General features: G+C 65.0%; 1 protein-coding gene across 1 annotated transcript; it reads right to left on the bottom strand.

Moving 5' to 3' along the window:
* Positions 1–275: 275 nt before the first annotated feature.
* Positions 276–1750, bottom strand: EMIHUDRAFT_451856 (hypothetical protein; the record flags this gene model as incomplete). Its single annotated transcript, XM_005766467.1, has 4 exons — positions 1311–1750; positions 1087–1238; positions 762–834; positions 276–688 (listed from the first exon to the last, which is right to left on the bottom strand). Coding segments are annotated over exons 1-4 (1044 nt in total), but the record flags the coding sequence as incomplete, so codon positions are not given.
* Positions 1751–2488: the final 738 nt, after the last annotated feature.

Below are 2488 nucleotides of genomic sequence, written 5' to 3'. Positions count from 1 at the left end.
GGCCCCCACGCACGGCGCGCCCCCGCCGCCCCACGCCCTCGTCTCGCTCGCAGACGCTAGCTTCGACACGGGCCGGCCGCCGGAGTCCACGATGGGCGGCGAGACGACGTGCATAATTTGCTTCACCGACCCGAAGTCTCACATAGCGACGCCGTGTGGCCATGTGTGCGCTTGCGGGCGGTGTTCCGCAAAGATGGAGCGGTGCCCTGTCTGTCGCGCGCCGCCAGTCGAGAGGTGGTTCCAGGTGCATGTCGCGTGAGAGGGTGTACGTATTTCGATGCGGTGGAGTATAAAAACAAGTGGCAAGTGCGAGGGGAACACGAGAAGACGAGATCACGTGGCCTCAGCGCTGGCAGGAGGCAGAGGCTGCGCCAACGCCACTGGCAGCGCTGCCGTCCGCTCGACTGCCGTCGCGTCAGCCTCCGCCAGAGTCCCAGCCGAGGCAAGGTCTCGCAGATACGCCGACATCTCTGCGGCGCGAACCATGCAGCAGTACACGCCGAGAACGCGCAGCGCCGCCGGCCCGGCGTCCGCGCACGTGAAGACGGCGTCGGACGCCACCGCCACGTTGAGGTCCTCTGCCACCGCCCGGACCGCGGTGGAGAGGACGCACGACTCTGTCCAGCAGCCCGCCAGCAGGAGCGTGTCGACGCCGTGCGCGTCGAGTTCTGCCCGCAGCACGGAGCGCCTGCGGGACACGTCCGGGCACGCGTCGCGGACACGCCCACAGGACAGGACACCCGCCCGCGGCTCGGAAGTGCCCGTCTGGCCGCCTCGCCGCGAAGGCGTCGAAGGCGTGCGAGTCGATGACGCGCGACCTCTCGGAGGAGCAAGCTGCGGCCAGGGGCGGCGGTGGAAGCTGAGGCGAGGGCGAGGCGGCGGAGGCAAGGGCGAGGAGAGGCCAGGGCGAGGGAAATGTCTCCATGCAAACAGCGAGGCTGGGAGGGCTACCCGTTCGCATCTCCACATCCCGTGAGTGCCGGCAGGAGCTGGCGCGGCGCTCGAAGGCGTTCAAAGGCGAAAGTGGCGCCCAAAGGCCGCGCGCTGCGGCGTGTGGCGTGGGGGTGAGCAACGGGGCGAGCAAGCCTCGTGCATGATGGCGCGTCCCTTGTCCGATGCGAGGTAGAGCGGGTTGTCGTGCGACGCGACGCCCCATGGGCCAAAGTACTCGTCGAGGGCGCCGTAGTGCGCGTCGGTGGGCGAGGTGCGGCACCAGCGGGACCAGAGGACGACGACGCCTGCAGACGGGCTTCAGACGGGGTCCAGACAAGGCTCCCAGTCATCGCCGGTGCGACCGAGAGAAACGGCGCCGGCGGCTCGCGCCGCAGTGACGAGATCGCAGAGGCGAGAGAGGACGCGTGGCGGCATGAGCGAGCGGTACTCCTCCTGCGCGTCGTCGATCAGCAGCGCCACGCGCCTCGGCCGGTCGCCGAGACGCCAAGAGCACGAGAAGTGGAGCCGTCTCTCTCGGCAGCCAGCACGGCTGATCCGAAGATTCTCCATGCGGTCGAGCGAGTCCCGCCGGCACGCTGGCGACGCGAATGGCCGGCTGTAGATCACCATTGGCCGAGGATAGAGAGCGCCGCCCTCGCCGAGGCAAGGCTCGGCGACGAGGCGCTCCTGCTCGCTCCCGGGAAGGAGCGCACCGAGGCAGCACTCGTCCAAAAAGTCCAGGAGGTCGTGCTTGGCGAGGCGCAGCGACGCGGCGAGATGCATGACGTCGGCGAGCACGCCGTGAAGGCGACGGGTTCTCCTCAACCGTCTGTGCTTGTGCGAAATGGGCCACCTTTTAGCGGGCGGGCAGGGGGCGGGCGAAAGCCGCTCGCGAGGAATTCTTCGGGAAATTGTTTTTTTGGGCCTGGCCGCTTATTGTTATCTTCAGTGTGTGAAGTTCAACAGGGTTTATAAACTTTTGGTGTTTATAAACACGGTGTTTATGAACCCGTGTTTAATTGAACACCGCGCCGCTGGCGACCGCCCCGATAAATGAACTAAACAAACAATTTACATCGTTCATAAACTTTTTAAGCAGAAACTCGAAAAAACGGCGCACAACCAGTCCGCGACCACATCCACGGCCGAGGAGGAGGAGCCCGCACCCTTGGACTTGTTCTGCGCCATCAGCGCCATGCGGTAGGCCTGCGCCGCGTCGACCGGGTCCATGCCCAGCTCAGCCGGCGAGAAGCCCGCGTCGATCATCTCCTTGAGCCCTTTGGCCGTCTCCTGCTCGGTGAGGCTGGGCGGCGTGTCGCGCACCACGGTGTGCTGGAACTGCTCGTTGAGCTGCTCGCGGTAGATCTTGCGGTACTTCATGATGAAGTGCTTGTTGATGCGCACAACACGAAGTGCTGCGATCGGCTCGGCCATTTCTTTTTCCTTTCTTTTTTTGGGTCCTGTGGGCCTAAAAAAGGGACGCACGAGGCAAATCTGATGTTTCGGAGTTTTTCCAATACGCAATAGGAGCGAGGCCTCTCTTCCGTAGTTCCCG

This window comes from Emiliania huxleyi (genome assembly GCF_000372725.1).
Source record: "Emiliania huxleyi CCMP1516 unplaced genomic scaffold EMIHUscaffold_51, whole genome shotgun sequence".
Taxonomy (NCBI): Eukaryota; Haptophyta; order Isochrysidales; family Noelaerhabdaceae; genus Emiliania; species Emiliania huxleyi.
The sequence above is the reverse complement of the archived record's forward strand: the minus strand, read 5'-3'. Positions and strand labels throughout refer to the sequence as shown.